General features: G+C 44.2%; 1 protein-coding gene across 1 annotated transcript in view; it reads right to left on the reverse strand.

The window, feature by feature from the left end:
- Window positions 1-16,732: 16,732 nt before the first annotated feature.
- Window positions 16,733-19,539, reverse strand: part of LOC120037911 (D(4) dopamine receptor-like) — a 30,854-nt gene continuing 28,047 nt past the window's right edge. The window contains exon 4 of the mRNA XM_038983874.1: window positions 16,733-16,941. Coding sequence (XP_038839802.1) covers window positions 16,733-16,941 — 209 coding nt within the window. The remainder of the gene's footprint in view (window positions 16,942-19,539) is intronic.

Genomic DNA, 19,539 nt, shown 5'->3' on the forward strand with positions numbered 1-19,539 from the left:
CAGTAAACTACTACCAATGCAATAATGTAATAACTGACCCAGTAAACTACTACCAATACAATAATGCAATAACTGACCCAGTAAACTACTACCAATGCAATAATGTAATAACTGACCCAGTAAACTACTACCAATATGATAGAATAATGTAATAACTGACCCAGTAAACTACTACCAATACAATAATGTAATAACTGACCCAGTAAACTACTACCAATATGATAGAATAATGTAATAACTGACCCAGTAAACTACTACCAATACGATGTAATAACTGACCCAGTAAACTACTACCAATATGATAGAATAATGTAATAACTGACCCAGTAAACTACTACCAATATGATAGAATAATGTAATAACTGACCCAGTAAACTGCTACCAATATGATAGAATAATGTAATAACTGACCCAGTAAACTGCTACCAATATGATAGAATAATGTAATAACTGACCCAGTAAACTACTACCAATATGATAGAATAATGTAATAACTGACCCAGTAAACTGCTACCAATATGATAGAATAATGTAATAACTGACCCAGTAAACTACTACCAATACGATGTAATAACTGGCCCAGTAAACTACTACCAATATGATAGAATCATGTAATAACTGACCCAGTAAACTACTACCAATAAGATGTAATAACTGACCCAGTAAACTGCTACCAATATGATATAATAATGTAATAACTGACCCAGTAAACTACTACCAATACAATAATGTAATAACTGACCCAGTAAACTACTACCAATGCAATAATGTAATAACTGACCCAGTAAACTACTACCAATACAATAATGCAATAACTGACCCAGTAAACTACTACCAATGCAATAATGTAATAACTGACCCAGTAAACTACTACCAATATGATAGAATAATGTAATAACTGACCCAGTAAACTGCTACCAATATGATAGAATAATGTAATAACTGACCCAGTAAACTACTACCAATATGATAGAATAATGTAATAACTGACCCAGTAAACTACTACCAATATGATAGAATAATGTAATAACTGACCCAGTAAACTACTACCAATATGATGTAATATCTGACCCAGTAAACTACTACCAATATGATGTAATAACTGACCCAGTAAACTACTACCAATATAATAGAATAATGTAATAACTGACCCAGTAAACTACTACCAATACGATGTAATAACTGACCCAGTAAACTACTACCAATATGATAGAATAATGTAATAACTGACCCAGTAAACTACTACCAATACAATACAATAATGTAATAACTGACCCAGTAAACTACTACCAATAAAATAATGTAATAACTGACCCAGTAAACTACTACCAATACAATAGAATAATGTAATAACTGACCCAGTAAACTGCTACCAATACGATGTAATAACTGACCCAGTAAACTGCTACTAATATGATAGAATAATGTAATAACTTACCCAGTGAACTACTACCAATATGATGTAATAACTGACCCAGTAAACTACTACCAATATGATGTAATAACTGACCCAGTAAACTACTACCAATATGATAGAATAATGTAATTACTGACCCAGTAAACTACTACCAATACAATAATGTAATAACTGACCCAGTAAACTACTACCAATATGATAGAATAATGTAATAACTGACCCAGTAAACTACTACCAATATGATAGAATAATGTAATAACTGACCCAGTAAACTACTACCAATATGATAGAATAATGTAATAACTGACCCAGTAAACTACTACCAATACAATAATGTAATAACTGACCCAGTAAACTACTACCAATATGATAGAATAATGTAATAACTGACCCAGTAAACTGCTACCAATATGATAGAATAATGTAATAACTGACCCAGTAAACTGCTACCAATATGATAGAATAATGTAATAACTGACCCAGTAAACTACTACCAATATGATAGAATAATGTAATAACTGACCCAGTAAACTGCTACCAATATGATAGAATAATGTAATAACTGACCCAGTAAACTACTACCAATATGATAGAATAATGTAATAACTGACCCAGTAAACTACTACCAATATGATAGAATAATGTAATAACTGACCCAGTAAACTACTACCAATACAATAATGTAATAACTGACCCAGTAAACTACTACCAATATGATAGAATAATGTAATAACTGACCCAGTAAACTGCTACCAATATGATAGAATAATGTAATAACTGACCCAGTTGTGACGACCCTCCCACTCTGTCTGCCGGTTCGTGACACAGTAAACTACTACCAATACAATAATGTAATAACTGACCCAGTAGCATCCTGACATAAACTACTACCAATATGATAGAGTAGCATATACAGTTGAAGTCGGAAGTTTACATACACCTTAGCCAAATAGTTTTTCACAATTCCTGACATTTAATCCTAGTAAAGATTCCCTGTCTTAGGTCAGTTAATATCACCACTTTATTTTAAGAATGTAAAATGTCAGAATTATTTATTTCAGCTTTAATTTCTTTAATCACATTGGGTCAGAAGTGGGTCAGAAGTGGGTCAGAACACACTCAATTAGTATTTGGTAGCATTGCCTTTAAATGGTTTGACTTGGGTCAAACATTTCAGGTAGCCTTCCACAAGCTTCCCACAATAAGTTGGGTGAATTTTGGCCCATTGCTCCTGACAGAGCTGGTGTAACAGAGTCAGGTTTGTAGGCCTCCTTGCGCGCACACGCTTTTTCAGTTCTGCCCACAAATTTTCTATGGGATTAAGTGATGGTCACTCCGATACCTTGACTTTGTTGTCCTTAAGCCATTTTGCCACAACTTTGGAAGTATGCTTGGGGTACATTTCTCCAAAAAGTACGATCTTTGTCCCCATGTGCAGTTGCAAACCGTAGTCTGGCTATTTTATGGTGGTTTTGGAGCAGTGGCTTCTTCCTTGCTGAGCGGCCTTTGAGGTTATGTCGATATAGGACTCGTTTAACTGTGGATATAGATACTTTTGTACCTGTTTCCTCCAGCATCTTCACAAGGTCCTTTGCTGTTGCACTTTTCGCACCAAAGTAAGTTCATCTCTAGGAGACAGAACGCGTCTCCTTCCTGAACGGTATGACGGCTGCATGGTCCCATGGTGTTTATACTTGCGTACTATTGTTTGTACAGATGAACGTGGTACCTTCAGGCGTTTGGAAATTGCTCTCAAGGAAGAACCAGACTTGTGGAGGTCTACAATTTGTTTTCTGAGGTCTTGGCTGATTTCTTTAGATTTTCCCATGATGTCAAACAGAGGCACTGAGTTTGAAGGTAGGCCTTGAAATACATCCACTGGTACACCTCTAGTTTACTCAAATGATGTCAATTCGCTTATCAGACGCTTCCCAAGCCATGACATCATTTTCTGGAATTTTCCAAGCTGTTTAAAGGCACAGTCAACTTAGTGTATGTAAACTTCTGACCCACTGGAATTGTGATACAGTGAATTATAAGTGAAAGAATCTGTCTGTAAACAATTGTTGGAAACAAAAAATACTTATATCATGCACAAAGTAGATGTCCTAACCGACTTGCCAAAACTATAGTTTGTTAACAAGAAATTTGTGGATTGGTTGAAAACGAGTTTTATTGACTCCAACCTAAGTGTATGTAAACTTCTGACTTCAACTGTATTTGTCTGTCTGTTGTTGGAGGTACTGAAAAAATGTATTATTTCAGAGTTCTTTCAAGCATTGAATTATAGACTTGAATTACAAAATGGTGCCTTGTTCATACAAGTGAAAGTTGAGACTTTATATGAGTAGGAAAGTGAAACTGCAAAAACCCCCTCTTCATCTGGACCAGAAGGATGACAGACCAGTGGTCAACACCCCTCTTCACCTGGATCAGAAGGATGACAGACCAGTGGTCGACACCCCTCTTCATCTGGACCAGAAGGATGACAGACCAGTGGTCAACACTCCTCTTCATCTGGATCAGAAGGATGACAGACCAGTGGTCAACACTCCTCTTCATCTGGATCAGAAGGATGACAGACCAGTGGTCAACACCCCTCTTCACCTGGATCAGAAGGATGACAGACCAGTGGTCGACACCCCTCTTCATCTGGATCAGAAGGATGACAGACCAGTGGTCAACACCCCTCTTCATCTGGATCAGAAGGATGAGAGACCAGTGGTCAACACCCCTCTTCATCTGGATCAGAAGGATGAGAGACCAGTGGTCAACACCCCTCTACACCTGGATCAGAAGGATGACAGACCAGTGGTCAACACCCCTCTTCACCTGGATCAGAAGGATGACAGACCAGTAGTCAACACCCCTCTTCATCTGGATCAGAAGGATGACAGACCAGTGGTCAACACCCCTCTTCACCTGGATCAGAAGGATGACAGACCAGTGGTCAACACCCCTCTTCACCTGGATCAGAAGGATGACAGACCAGTGGTCAACACCCCTCTTCACCTGGATCAGAAGGATGACAGACCAGTGGTCGACACCCCTCTTCATCTGGATCAGAAGGATGACAGACCAGTGGTCGACACCCCTCTTCACCTGGATCAGAAGGATGACAGACCAGTGGTCGACACCCCTCTTCACCTGGATCAGAAGGATGACAGACCAGTGGTCGACACCCCTCTTCATCTGGATCAGAAGGATGACAGACAAGTGGTCGACACCCCTCTTCATCTGGATCAGAAGGATGACAGACCAGTGGTCGACACCCCTCTTCATCTGGATCAGAAGGATGACAGACCAGTGGTCGACACCCCTCTTCACCTGGATCAGAAGGATGACAGACCAGTGGTCAACGCCCCTCTTCATCTGGATCAGAAGGATGACAGACCAGTGGTCGACACCCCTCTTCATCTGGATCAGAAGGATGACAGACCAGTGGTCAACACCCCTCTTCACCTGGATCAGAAGGATGACAGACCAGTGGTCGACACCCCTCTTCATCTGGATCAGAAGGATGACAGACCAGTGGTCAACACTCCTCTTCATCTGGATCAGAAGGATGAGAGACCAGTGGTCGACACCCCTCTTCATCTGGATCAGAAGGATGACAGACCAGTGGTCAACACTCCTCTTCATCTGGATCAGAAGGATGACGGACCAGTGGTCGACACCCCTCTTCATCTGGATCAGAAGGATGACAGACCAGTTGTCGACACCCCTCTTCATCTGGATCAGAAGGATGACAGACCAGTGGTCAACACCCCTCTTCATCTGGATCAGAAGGATGAGAGACCAGTGGTCGACACCCCTCTTCATCTGGATCAGAAGGATGACAGACCAGTGGTCAACACCCCTCTTCACCTGGATCAGAAGGATGACAGACCAGTGGTCAACACCCCTCTTCATCTGGATCAGAAGGATGACAGACCAGTGGTCAACACCCCTCTTCATCTGGATCAGAAGGATGACGGACCAGTGGTCGACACCCCTCTTCATCTGGATCAGAAGGATGACAGACCAGTGGTCAACACTCCTCTTCATCTGGATCAGAAGGATGACAGACCAGTGGTCAACACTCCTCTTCATCTGGATCAGAAGGATGACGGGTCAATGGTCAAAACAAATGTACTGGAAGAGTGAATGTGTTTGTTTTCCTGTCAGACAGATTGGTCCTATGCTTCAGATGGTATATTTCATCTTAAAGTCCGTAGCATCAAAAAGGACCAAACACGCTTTGTCTCTGCCACTTTGATAATTGTTTGCTGCGTATGCAGAGAGCAAAGTAAAAGCACATGAGAGAGAGACAATACTGCATTATACAGACAGTATATACAGTATGAGGAGGTTGGGACTTCGTTAAAGCAGTATCTTGTAGTTTGGTGTATGGTGTCCATATTTGGACAGCCTCAGCGGGCGCCTATTCAGTTTAATGAAAGAGAGGGTATAGGCTTGCATACAGAGGAACACACTTAACACACAGGAGAAGAGCTTATTCAACCTGTTCATTATAGGGCTGGTTGCAGCAGCAGAGGAACACACTTAACACACAGGAGAAGAGCTTATTCAACCTGTTCATTATAGGGCTGGTTGCAGCAGCAGAGGAACACACTTAACACACAGGAGAAGAGCTTATTCAACCTGTTCATTATAGGGCTGGTTGCAGCAGCAGAGGAACACACTTAACACACAGGAGAAGAGCTTATTCAACCTGTTCATTATAGGGCTGGTTGCAGCAGCAGAGGAACACACTTAACACACAAGAAGAAGAGCTTATTCAACCTGTTCATTATAGGGCTGGTTGTTGGATGTTGATGATCAGTATTGATCAGTCATGTCAGGGGAAATCAGCCTCTACTCTGTTCGACTGCTATGTTCTAGTCTACTCTGTTCCACTCTAATCTGTTCTACTCTGTTCTACTCTGTTCTACTCTGTTCCACTCTAATCTGTTCCACTCTGTTCTACTCTGTTCTCCTCTACTCCACTCTGTTCCACTCTGTTCTACTCTGTTCCACTCTAATCTGTTCCACTCTGTTCCACTCTGTTCTACTCTGTTCTACTCTACTCTACTCTGTTCGACTGCTATGTTCTAGTCTACTCTATTCCACTCTAATCTGTTATACTCTGTTCTACTCTACTCTACTCTGTTCCACTCTGTTCTAGTCTAATCTGTTATACTCTGTTCTGTTCTGCTCTGCTCTGTTCTACTCAGTCCTGCTCTGCTCTGTTCTACTCAGTCCTGCTCTGCTCTATTCTACTCAGTCCTGCTCTGCTCTGTTCTACTCAGTCCTGCTCTGCTCTGTTCTACTCAGTCCTGCTCTGCTCTATTCTACTCAGTCCTGCTCTGTTCTGCAGATTCGGGTAGATACCATCCTCCTTTTAATACGAGCTTTTTACCCCCAGAAGTTATCAAAATTGTCAATGAATGTTCCACCCACAGAGCTGCAATAGTCTCGTAGCCAGTTATGGAGGGCATGAAGTCTGCTGAACCATTCAGTGCCACCATTTAGGGAGGGCAGAGGGACAGATATTATGGGGCGTTTGTTGGTGTCAAGTAGTGACCCAATCAGTTCTTTAAAATCCATCTTCAGCTGCTCTAAACTGCCCTTCATAATGTCACTCGACCCCACATGAACCATGACAGTATCAACCCCAGGTGACTGACTCACAGCCTCGGGAATCAACCTGGTGATATCCTGAACTTTGACCCCACATGAACCATGACAGTATCAACCCCAGGTGACTGACTCACAGCCTCGGGAATCAACCTGGTGATATCCTGAACTTTGACCCCACATGAACCATGACAGTATCAGCCACCAGGTGACTGACTCACAGCCTCGGGAATCAACCTGGTGATATCCTGAACTTTGACCCCACATGAACCATGCCAGTGTCAGCCCCCAGGTGACTGACTCACAGCCTCGGGAATCAACCTGGTGATATCCTGAACTTTGACCCCACATGAACCATGATAGTATCAGCCACCAGGTGACTGACTCACGGCCTCGGGAAGCAACCTGGTGATATCCTGAACTTTGACCCCACATGAACCAGGACAGTATCAGCCCCAGGTGACTGACTCACGGCCTCGGGAATCAACCTGGTGATATCCTGAACTTTAACCCCACATGAACCATGACAGTATCAGCCCCAGGTGACTGACTCACGGCCTCGGGAATCAACCTGGTGATATCCTGAACTTTGACCCCACATGAACCATGACAGTATCAGCCCCAGGTGACTGACTCACGGCCTCAGGAAGCAACCTGTTAATATCCTGAACTTTGACCCCACATGAACCATGACAGTATCAGCCCCCCCGGGAATCAACCTGCTGATATCCTGAACTTTGACCCCTCATGAACCTTGACAGTGTCAACCCCCAGGTGACTGACTCATGGCCTCGGGAATCAACCTGGTGATATCCTGAACTTTGACCCCACATGAACCATGACAGTATCAGCCCCAGGTGACTGACTCACGGCCTTGGGAAGCAACCTGGTGATATCCTGAACTTTGACCCCACATGAACCATGACAGTATCAGCCCCAGGTGACTGACTCACGGCCTCGGGAAGCAACCTGGTGATATCCACAAAGTCTTTGACCCCAGGTACAGATAAATACCTCACCATCGAACTCCCTGTCACAATAGCCAGAATGATCTGTCCTCTGCCGTGTCTCGATGCTGATTGCGAGGCCAGAGCCACCGTGCTCACCGGAGAAGAGGGCTGTTGAGACGCCGGCTGCGTGCAGGCCACGTCAGCCAAAGGGACAGAGCTCTGATCCAGAGAGCACGGCCCAGCGGAGGGGGGCCGCGGTGGTCCAGGCTGTGCCCAGGCAGTTGATTAACTAGGACAGGGAGAGGTAGCTGGAGGGACAGCCATGGAGGGAACACCCAAGTCCCCGGCAGAAGACAGCTGGTACAGGGGCTCAAAGCGATTTGAAAGTCTTACGTCCGGATGCGGGGGGAAATAAGCAGGCACGCCGAGAATAATTATTCTCCTTCTTTCTGGTTCCAACACACATCAGCCGACGTCACTAAGTGCTATATAGAAACCCAGCCTAAAACCCCAAACAGCAATGCAGATGTAGAAGCACGGTGGTTAGCGTCCAGTTACGCTCATCTGGAGTCGAGTTGAGCAGCCATTTTCTGGTTCAAGCTAGTAGAGGGGTGCAGTGTATACAGTGATCTGCTACTGGTATATAGTACCGGTACTCCCTGTATATAGTACCGGTACTCCCTGTATATAGTACCGGTACTCCTGTATATAGTACTGGTACTCCCTGTATATAGTACTGGTACTCCCTGTATAGAGTACTGGTACTCCTGTATAGAGTACTGGTACACCCTGTATATAGTACTGGTACTCCCTGTATATAATACTGGTACTGCCTGTATATAATACTGGTACTCCCTGTATATAGTACGGGTACTACCTGTATATAGTACTGGTACTCCCTGTATATAGTACTGGTACTGCCTGTATATAATACTGGTACTCCCTGTATATAGTACTGGTACTACCTGTATATAGTACTGGTACTCCCTGTATATAGTACTGGTACTCCCTGTATATAATACTGGTACTCCCTGTATATAGTACTGGCACTACCTGTATATAATACTGGTACTCCCTGTATATAGTACTGGTACTCCCTGTATATAGTACTGGTACTCCCTGTATATAATACTGGTACTGCCTGTATATAATACTGGTACTCCCTGTATATAGTACTGGTACTACCTGTATATAGTACTGGTACTCCCTGTATATAATACTGGTACTCCCTGTATATAATACTGGTACTACCTGTATATAGTACTGGTACTCCCTGTATATAATACTGGTACTCCCTGTATATAATACTGGTACTCCCTGTATATAGTACTGGTACTACCTGTATATAATACTGGTACTCCCTGTATATAGTACTGGTACTCCCTGTATATAGTACTGGTACTCCCTGTATATAGTACTGGTACTCCCTGTATATAATACTGGTACTACCTGTATATAGTACTGGTACTCCCTGTATATAGTACTGGTACTCCCTGTATATAGTACTGGTACTCCCTGTATATAATACTGGTACTGCCTGTATATAATACTGGTACTGCCTGTATATAATACTGGTACTCCCTGTATATAGTACTGGTACTCCCTGTATATAATACTGGTACTCCCTGTATATAATACTGGTACTCCCTGTATATAGTATTGGTACTCCCTGTATATAGTATTGGTACTCCCTGTATATAGTACTGGTACTCCCTGTATATAGTACTGGTACTCCCTGTATATAGTACTGGTACTCCCTGTATATAGTACTGGTACTCCCTGTATATAATACTGGTACTCCCTGTATATAGTACTGGTACTCCCTGTATATAGTACTGGTACTCCCTGTATATAGTACTGGTACTCCCTGTACATAGTACTGGTACTTCCTGTATATAGTACCGGTACTTCCTGTATATAGCTCCACGGTGATCTGGTACTCCCTGTATATAGTACTGGTACTCCCTGTATATAATACTGGTACTCCCTGTATATAGTACTGGTACTCCCTGTATATAGTACTGGTACTCCCTGTATATAGTACTGGTACTCCCTGTACATAGTACTGGTACTTCCTGTATATAGTACTGGTACTTCCTGTATATAGCTCCAGTGATCTGGTACTCCCTGTATAGAGTACTGGTTCTCCCTGTATATAGTACTGGTACTCCCTGTATATAGTGCTGGTACTCCCTGTACATAGTACTGGTACTCCCTGTACATAGTACTGGTACTTCCTGTATATAGTACTGGTACTTCCTGTATATAGCTCCACAGTGATCTGGTACTCCCTGTATATAGTACTGGTACTCCCTGTACATAGTACTGGTACCTCCTGTATATAGTACTGGTACTTCCTGTATATAGCTCCACAGTGATCTGGTACTCCCTGTATATAGTACTGGTACTCCCTGTATATAGTACTGGTACTCCCTGTACATAGTACTGGTACTTCCTGTATATAGTACTGGTACTTCCTGTATATAGCTCCACAGTGATCTGGTACTCCCTGTATATAGTACTGGTACTCCCTGTATATAGTACTGGTACTCCCTGTACATAGTACTGGTACTCCCTGTATATAGTACTGGTACTTCCTGTATATAGCTCCACATTGATCTGGTACTTCCTGTATATAGCTCCACAGTGATCTGGTACTGGTACTTCCTGTATATAGTACTGGTACTTCCTGTATATAACTCCACAGTGATCTGGTACTGGTACTTCCTGTATATAGTACTGGTACTTCCTGTATATAGTACTGGTACTTCCTGTATATAACTCCACAGTTATCTGGTACTGGTACTTCCTGTATATAGCACCATTCTTGTGTATTGTATTTTATTCCTCTTGTGTTACAATGTATTCCTTTTGTTTTTACTCTGCATCGTAAGGGAGGGCTCTGAAATGATGCATTTCACAGTAAAATCTGTTGTATTCAGTGCATGATAGTGCCCATAGGGCTGTGGTCAAACGGAGTGCACTATAAATAGGGGACATTTGGGATGCACTCTAACACCCTAACAAAGCGGAACTAAAAGGAATCCTTTCACCCAGATGAATAATACAACATTCCATTTCCAAGTCACAACGTCATGACTTGACGTCACCTGTCAATCAGAGATGAGTGACACTCAGCTGTCTGGTCCAGAGGGAAGCCCACTCATCCTCATTTAATCTTGATTAGCTTCTGTTGGATCATCGTCCCGCTCCACTTTACTGCTGAACAAACCGTGTGTTAATCTAACCGTGTAAATTGAATGACAACCGTTGTTCCCATCCACGTTTAAAGGCTCTCTCAACCTCAACAGATTGCCTTCCATCTGGTAACGTGGAGATATAGTGAATAAATAAAACTGTCGGCAGTTTCCAAGGGTCAACAAAAAATGTGATTTAAATCAAATTACATTTCATCGAGACTCTTAAAATGTGTACTCTCAACGGCCTCTTGAAGGTCAGAATTAAATCGTAACTTTTTTATTTAAAATTTAACCTGCAGGTTAAAAAAGCAAAAGGTTAACAAAACACGCTACATCTAGCCTGGTATTACCAGGCCGATTGACGTGTTCACGTTCATTCTATACGTGCAGTAAAACAGAATGGCGAACGTGTAAACGACGTCACGCTGTTTGCTTAGCGGGTACACACTTTCTCCCGATTCAGCCCGTACCTGGAACGAACTCGGGACCGTTGCCTTGCTAGCACACGTGACCGCCCTCCTGAACCGTTTTACCAGTCGGTGCCTCGCAAAAGAATCCAGCTATTCACTGGCGTAAGTGGGATCTGTTCAGGCTGAGGAGTACGTTTCACACATCCCCATGTGCAACACATTCAGTGACCAGGCTGGTTCCACCAGGCTATGCAACATCACCAGAGCTGACGTTTCTTATTTTGTTCGTTTTTTTGTTTTATATCCTTACTTGATTATACGACCAAGACACCTGTTTATAGGGAGAGAGCCTGGGACAGACCTGGGCACCTGGTTAGGGAGAGAGCCTGGGACAGACCAGGACACCTGGTTAGGGAGAGAGCCTGGGACAGACCAGGACACCTGGTTAGGGAGAGAGCCTGGGACAGATCTGGACACCTGGTTAGGGAGAGAGCCTGGGACAGACCTGGACACCTGGTTATAGGGAGAGAGCCTGGGACAGACCAGGACACCTGGTTAGGGAGAGAGCCTGGGACAGACCTGGACACCTGGTTAGGGAGAGATCCTGGGACAGACCTGGACACCTGGTTATAGGGAGAGATCCTGGGACAGACCTGGACACCTGGTTAGGGAGAGAGCCTGGGACAGACCTGGACACCTGGTTATAGGGAGAGAGCCTGGGACAGACCAGGACACCTGGTTAGGGAGAGAGCCTGGGACAGATCTGGACACCTGGTTAGGGAGAGAGCCTGGGACAGATCTGGACACCTGGTTAGGGAGAGAGCCTGGGACAGACCTGGACACCTGGTTAGGGAGAGAGCCTGGGACAGACCTGGACACCTGGTTATGGAGAGAGCCTGGGACAGACCTGGACACCTGGTTAGGGAGAGAGAGCCTGGAAGAGACCTGGACACCTGGTTAGGGAGAGATCCTGGGATAGACCTGGACACCTGGTTAGGGAGAGAGCCTGGGACAGACCTGGACACCTGGTTAGGGAGAGATCCTGGGACAGACCTGGACACCTGGTTAGGGAGAGAGCCTGGGACAGACCTGGACACCTGGTTATAGGGAGAGATCCTGGGACAGACCTGGACACCTGGTTAGGGAGAGATCCTGGGACAGACCTGGACACCTGTTTATAGGGAGAGAGCCTGGGACAGACCTGGACACCTGGTTATAGGGAGAGAGCCTGGGACAGACCTGGACACCTGGTTAGGGAGAGAGCCTGGGACAGACCTGGACACCTGGTTATAGGGAGAGATCCTGGGACAGACCTGGACACCTGGTTATAGGGAGAGATCCTGGGACAGACCTGGACACCTGGTTAGGGAGATAGAGGGATACACTGTTATCACTATCTCAGACTGTTATCAGAGCCCTGGGGGAACTCTGATTGAATCATATCCAGGAAATGATCCAGTTTGAACGTACATGAGAGAGCAGAGAGGTGGCTCAGCATGGCTAGGTGGCTGGTGGAGCAGAGAGAGCCTCCAAACCACTCAGCATGGCTAGGTGGCTGGTGGAGCAGAGAGAGCCTCCGAACCACTCAGCATGGCTAGGTGGCTGGTGGAGCAGAGAGCCTCCAAACCACTCAGCATGGCTAGGTGGCTGGTGGAGCAGAGAGAGCCTCCGAACCACTCAGCATGGCTAGGTGGCTGGTGGAGCAGAGAGCCTCCAAACCACTCAGCATGGCTAGGTGGCTGGTGGAGCAGAGAGAGCCTCCAAACCACTCAGCATGGCTAGGTGGCTGGTGGAGCAGAGAGCCTCCAAACCACTCAGCATGGCTAGGTGGCTGGTGGAGCAGAGAGAGCCTCCAAACCACTCAGCATGGCTAGGTGGCTGGTGGAGCAGAGAGAGCCTCCAAACCACTCAGCATGGCTAGGTGGCTGGTGGAGCAGAGAGAGCCTCCAAACCACTCAGCATGGCTAGGTGGCTGGTGGAGCAGAGAGAGCCTCCAAAACACTCAGCATGGCTGGGTGGCTGGTGGAGCAGAGAGCCTCCAAACCACTCAGCATGGCTAGGTGGCTGGTGGTGCAGAGAGAGCCTCCAAACCACTCAGCATGGCTAGGTGGCTGGTGGGGCAGAGAGAGCCTCCAAACCACTCAGCATGGCTAGGTGACTGGTGGAGCAGAGAGAGCCTCCAAAACACTCAACATGGCTAGGTGGCTGGTGGTGCAGAGAGAGCCTCCAAACCACTCAGCATGGCTAGGTGGCTGGTGGTGCAGAGAGAGCCTCCAAACCACTCAGCATGGCTAGGTGACTGGTGGAGCAGAGAGAGCCTCCAAAACACTCAACATGGCTAGGTGGCTGGTGGAGCAGAGAGAGCCTCCAAAACACTCAACATGGCTAGGTGGCTGGTGGTGCAGAGAGAGCCTCCAAAACACTCAACATGGCTAGGTGGCTGGTGGTGCAGAGAGAGCCTCCAAACCACTCAGCATGGCTAGGTGGCTGGTGGAGCAGAGAGAGCCTCCAAAACACTCAGCATGGCTAGGTGGCTGGTGGAGCAGAGAGAGCCTCCAAACCACTCAGCATGGCTAGGTGGCTGGTGGAGCAGAGAGAGCCTCCAAAACACTCAGCATGGCTAGGTGGCTGGTGGAGCAGAGAGAGCCTCCGAACCACTCAGCATGGCTAGGTGGCTGGTGGTGCAGAGAGAGCCTCCAAAACACTCAGCATGGCTAGGTGGCTGGTGGGGCAGAGAGAGCCTCCAAACCACTCAGCATGGCTAGGTGGCTGGTGGAGCAGAGAGAGCCTCCAAAACACTCAACATGGCTAGGTGGCTGGTGGTGCAGAGAGAGCCTCCAAAACACTCAGCATGGCTAGGTGGCTGGTGGAGCAGAGAGAGCCTCCGAACCACTCAGCATGGCTAGGTGGCTGGTGGTGCAGAGAGAGCCTCCAAAACACTCAGCATGGCTAGGTGGCTGGTGGGGCAGAGAGAGCCTCCAAACCACTCAGCATGGCTAGGTGGCTGGTGGAGCAGAGAGAGCCTCCAAAACACTCAACATGGCTAGGTGGCTGGTGGTGCAGAGAGAGCCTCCAAAACACTCAGCATGGCTAGGTGGCTGGTGGAGCAGAGAGAGCCTCCGAACCACTCAGCATGGCTAGGTGGCTGGTGGTGCAGAGAGAGCCTCCAAAACACTCAGCATGGCTAGGTGGCTGGTGGGGCAGAGAGAGCCTCCAAACCACTCAGCATGGCTAGGTGGCTGGTGGAGCAGAGAGAGCCTCCAAACCACTCAGCGTGGCTGGTGGTGCTGGGTGACGATCATGATAGTGTGTCATCACGTCTCTCTCTTGCATTATGTACGTCATCAAAATGGTCACATTGCTATCTCTCTCAATTCAATTCTCTCTCTCTCTCTCTTCTCTCTCAGTAAATCATGTCACCACCTGCAGTTGGATCGCTGATGTTCCCAGAGTTTCTCATGGTTTCATCTGTCCTTGTTGCCACCTCTCTGTCTCTCTGTCTCTCTGCCTGAGTGTTTAAATTGCTCTCTAAACTACTAGCCACAGAACTGGGAGAAAAGGCACTGTAGAATTCTCCTCATTTTCCTCAGCCACTTTGTCTGACTGACTGAAAGTCATTTAAATGTAAAGTACATTCTGCCAAGTTTAGATAGATAGATAGTTTATTTAGCTGGGAAAGCTGATGTGTTGATATATAGACCTAGTTCTTTTTCTGTGTGCATTTGTATAATCAACCATCTAAGTTGTTGTTTCTGCAAGGAGTTTTAGCTGAAATACTGGTGTTATTGCTGATACTGATGTGAGAACAAGTCATTGCTTTTACAAAGAGGTGTCTTTTTTTATTGGAAAGCGTTCCACATAAAACGTGGATATGGTAAACAGTAGGCACTGTCAATGACCCGACAAAACACACTGCTGTTACAGGCAGATACAGTCAAAGTATTGGCTTCAGTTAAAATGGCAAAAAACAATATTACAACAAACTTTTCTTTTTTAAACAACAACATTTGAGTGGATTTGTATATGAGGTTCCAGGCTATAGCTTTAGTATTATACATACTGTATGAGTGGATTTGTATATGAGGTTCCAGGCTATAGCTTTAGTATTATACATACTGTATGAGTGGATTTGTATATGAGGTTCCAGGCTATAGCTTTAGTATTATACATACTGTATGAGTGGATTTGTATACGAGGTTCCAGGCTATAGCTTTAGTATTATACATACTGTATGAATGCAGTCATTGATTAGCTTCTGTTCTTCTTAATGCTGTCTTTAAGCTAAATAACTTCAGATTCAAGGTGTATTCACAGGGCTGTAATAACACTATCGTAATACTGTTATAATGCTAGTATTAAGCCTCATACCACACCTGTAATAAACAATATTAAGGAATACCGGGCGTGCTCGTTTGGCATCGCCCCGGTGTCCAGGATGGTTAGAGATGTTACTTTAGAACAATTGGTATGGTCTCAAATGTGCCAACTCATGCCCACCCACGAGATAAACACTCATATACCCATATCTCAGTGGCATGACTATGGGGTTGAGGCGGCAGGTAGACTAGTGGTTAGAGCGTTGGGTCAGTAACCTAAAGGTTGCTGGATCGAATCCCCGAGCTGTTAACTGCCTTGTTCAGGGGCAAGACCTTGTCCCCGAGCTGACACTGTTCCCCGGTAGGCCGTCATTGTAAATAAGAATGTGTTGTTAACTGACTTGCCGAGTTAAATAACGGTTCCATTAAAACATAGTCCTGCCCTTTGTAACCTCCTCCAGGAGATCTACAGGGGGAGCTTTTACTCCATCCCTGCTGAATCAGCTAATCAAGGTCATCTGTTTAGGGTAGGGTTGGAGCAAAAACCTGCTCACTAAGTAGCTGTCCAGGAGGAGGGTTGGCCACCCCAGAGCAATAGATACAGATGTAGCCCTGGGCCATCCCCAGACAATTAAGAAAGTCAAACCAAAATCCAATTCCACATTCTCCTCACTGAAAAGCATTGAAGATAATTGGACATTTTTTGTGTACCTTCTGAATTGACCCTAACCCTGGCCCTTAGAAATGCCTGTGCAGTAGTATACGCCTTCTGTGAGAGTACGGTTAGAGCTACCATTGTCCCTCCGGTGTGGGGCTGATGTCAGCAGCAGCTGAATGAGTGGAGGGACTTCTTGAAGAACTTCCTGAACTCCGTGTTGAAGACCGTGTAGATAATGGGGTTGAGGGCGCTGTTGACGTAGCCCAGCCAGGTGACGGTGCTTATCAGGGCCTGTGGGATGTAGCAGGTAGCACACAGGGCCCGCGTGGTGTGGACGACGAAGAACGGGGTCCAGCAGAACAGGAAGCAACCTGAGGGGAAGAGGAGGAGGAGGAGGAGGAGGAGAGGTTAGGGGACTGTTCTGATAAATGGATCCATTAATTGATTCACGGATGATTGATTGATCAGATGAGGTGACTTTACCTCCTTACTATGTAAGAGCATTGAGAATCTGGAAAATATCCCATCAATTATGAATTAATCAACTTATATCTACGTACTGTAGGTATTTATCTACATACCGTAGGTCTTTATCTACGAACTGTAGGTCTTTATCTACGAACTGTAGGTCTTTATCTATGTACTGTAGGTCTTTATCTACATACTGTAGGTCTTTATCTACGTACTGTAGGTCTTTATCTACATACCGTAGGTCTATCTACATACCGTAGGTCTTTATCTACATACCGTAGGTCTTTATCTACATACCGTAGGTCTTTATCTACGTACTGTAGGTCTATCTACCTACTGTAGGTCTTTATCTACATACTGTAGGTATTTATCTACATACCGTAGGTCTATCTACATACCGTAGGTCTATCTACATACCGTAGGTCTTTATCTACATACCGTAGGTCTTTATCTACGTACTGTAGGTCTATCTACCTACTGTAGGTCTTTATCTACGTACTGTAGGTCTTTATCTACATACTGTAGGTCTTTATCTATGTACTGTAGGTCTTTATCTACATACTGTAGGTCTTTATCTACCTACTGTAGGTCTTTATCTACATACTGTAGGTCTTTATCTATGTACTGTAGGTCTTTATCTACATACTGTATCTCTTTATCTTCATACTGTAGGTCTTTATCTACATACCGTAGGTCTTTATCTACATACTGTAGGTCTTTATCTACATACTGTAGGTCTTTATCTACATACTGTAGGTCTTTATCTACATACTGTAGGTCTTTATCTTCATACTGTAGGTCTTTATCTACATACTGTAGGTCTTTATCTACATACTGTAGGTCTTTATCTACCTACTGTAGGTCTTTATCTACATACTGTAGGTCTTTATCTACGCACTGTAGGTCTTTATCTACCTACTGTAGGTCTTTATCTACGTACTGTAGGTCTTTATCTACGTACTGTAGGTCTTTATCTACCTACCGTAGGTCTTTATCTACGTACTGTAGGTCTTTATCTACATACTGTAGGTCTTTATCTACCTACTGTAGGTCTTTATCTACGTACTGTAGGTCTTTATCTACATACTGTAGGTCTTTATCTACCTACTGTAGGTCTTTATCTACATACTGTAGGTATTTATCTACCTACTGTAGGTCTTTATCTACATACTGTAGGTCTTTATCTACATACTGTAGGTCTTTATCTACATACTGTAGGTATTTATCTACATACTGTAGGTCTTTATCTACATACTGTAGGTATTTATCTACCTACTGTAGGTCTTTATCTACATACTGTAGGTATTTATCTACATACTGTAGGTCTTTATCTACGTACTGTAGGTATTTATCTACATACTGTAGGTCTTTATCTACATACTGTAGGTCTTTATCTTCATACTGTAGGTCTTTATCTATGTACTGTAGGTCTTTATCTACATACTGTAGGTCTTTATCTATGTACTGTAGGTCTTTATCTTCATACTGTAGGTCTTTATCTATGTACTGTAGGTCTTTATCTACGTACTGTAGGTCTTTATCTACGTACTGTAGGTCTTTATCTACATACTGTAGGTCTTTATCTACATACTGTAGGTCTTTATCTACGTACTGTAGGTCTTTATCTACGTACTGTAGGTCTTTATCTACGTACTGTAGGTCTTTATCTTCATACTGTAGGTCTTTATCTATGTACTGTAGGTCTTTATCTACCTACTGTAGGTCTTTATCTTCATACTGTAGGTCTATCTACCTACTGTAGGTCTTTATCTACGTACTGTAGGTCTTTATCTACGTACTGTAGGTCTTTATCTACCTACCTTAGGTCTTTATCTACATACTGTAGGTCTTTATCTACGTACTGTAGGTCTTTATCTACGTACTGTAGGTCTTTATCTACGTACTGTAGGTCTTTATCTACCTACTGTAGGTCTTTATCTACGTACTGTAGGTCTTTATCTACGTACTGTAGGTCTTTATCTACGTACTGTAGGTCTTTATCTTCATACTGTAGGTCTTTATCTATGTACTGTAGGTCTTTATCTACCTACTGTAGGTCTTTATCTTCATACTGTAGGTCTATCTACCTACTGTAGGTCTTTATCTACGTACTGTAGGTCTTTATCTACCTACCGTAGGTCTTTATCTACATACCGTAGGTCTTTATCTACGTACTGTAGGTCTTTATCTACATACTGTAGGTCTTTATCTACGTACTGTAGGTCTTTATCTACATACTGTAGGTCTTTATCTATGTACTGTAGGTCTATCTACCTACTGTAGGTCTTTATCTACGTACTGTAGGTCTTTATCTACCTACTGTAGGTCTTTATCTACCTACTGTAGGTCTTTATCTTCATACTGTAGGTCTTTATCTACATACTGTATCTCTTTATCTACATACTGTAGGTCTTTATCTTCATACTGTAGGTCTTTATCTACATACTGTAGGTATTTATCTACATACTGTAGGTCTTTATCTACCTACTGTAGGTCTT

This window comes from Salvelinus namaycush, unplaced genomic scaffold (assembly GCF_016432855.1).
Source record: "Salvelinus namaycush isolate Seneca unplaced genomic scaffold, SaNama_1.0 Scaffold198, whole genome shotgun sequence".
Lineage (NCBI taxonomy): Eukaryota > Metazoa > Chordata > Actinopteri > Salmoniformes > Salmonidae > Salvelinus > Salvelinus namaycush.